This window comes from Sinocyclocheilus grahami, unplaced genomic scaffold, assembly GCF_001515645.1.
Source record: "Sinocyclocheilus grahami isolate Dianchi unplaced genomic scaffold, SAMN03320097.WGS_v1.1 scaffold173.1, whole genome shotgun sequence".
In the NCBI taxonomy this organism is placed as follows: Eukaryota; Metazoa; Chordata; class Actinopteri; order Cypriniformes; family Cyprinidae; genus Sinocyclocheilus; species Sinocyclocheilus grahami.
The window spans coordinates 1358964-1359780 of NW_015505352.1; the positions used below are offsets into that span (position 1 = coordinate 1358964).

An 817-nucleotide genomic window follows, 5' to 3' on the forward strand; every position below is an offset into this window, starting at 1 on the left:
AAATGAGGAACTTTGTGCTTATTACAGGTGGGATTATTGACAATTCTTTGAGGATGAGGTGTGTGTGGGCCGCACTCTGTGGGATTGTACTGCTAATGCAGGTTATTATAACCAATTCACAAACCTCAGGTAAGTGTCAATACAATAATGAGCTCGTATATCAATGCCGAATAGCTTTACCTTAAAAAAATAGCTTTTTAGCTAAAATTTTAACAATCTGCATATCTAACCTACTTTGACTACTGGACTATCGCTCTGATGTCTCGCAGCCATTATGTTCAATTGCAACTTTTCTGTATTGTTATTTTAATCATTATATTCAAGGATTTTAGCTCATGAAAATAAATGTTGGGTATTTAAAAACTTTTAAACATCAACCTAATCTAAGTAAAATCTTATCTGTGAGTTTTGATAAATCAGTTCTCGAATTAGTTCTCGAAGTCTGAGGAAAAAAGACAGTATTAGTTAAAGGAGCAGGTCTTGTGGTAGATCCAGCAAAAGTCCAGTTTAAGTCTGTTTTGTTCTGTTGCATTTGAGTGCTGCTGAACAACACTTACTCATTGGTATCAATTCAGAAAAGCATTTCTCTCTTTTCTACGATGTGATTTATCTATCATTTATTTGATAACATTTCTTGATAACTTTTTCTCTTAAACATATGTGAGTGTGACGTGAGAATATAAGCTTACATCTTTTATCTCTTGATGGCCTGACAGATTCACCCGTTGGGGACTGTTCTCAGTTTGACTCGTGCAATGGCTGCATCAGCGGAGACCCGGCCCTCAACCTGACACAATGTGTGTGGCAAAGTTGTAAT

The 817-nt window shown here is 36.1% G+C and overlaps 1 protein-coding gene across 1 annotated transcript in view; it reads left to right on the plus strand.

Annotated features, from left to right (window-relative positions):
- The first annotated feature begins 53 nt into the window (after positions 1–53).
- Positions 54–817, plus strand: part of LOC107593581 (CD164 sialomucin-like 2 protein) — a 5752-nt gene continuing 4988 nt past the window's right edge. The window contains exons 1-2 of the mRNA XM_016283359.1: positions 54–129; positions 717–812. Coding sequence (XP_016138845.1) covers positions 54–129; positions 717–812 — 172 coding nt within the window. The remainder of the gene's footprint in view (positions 130–716; positions 813–817) is intronic.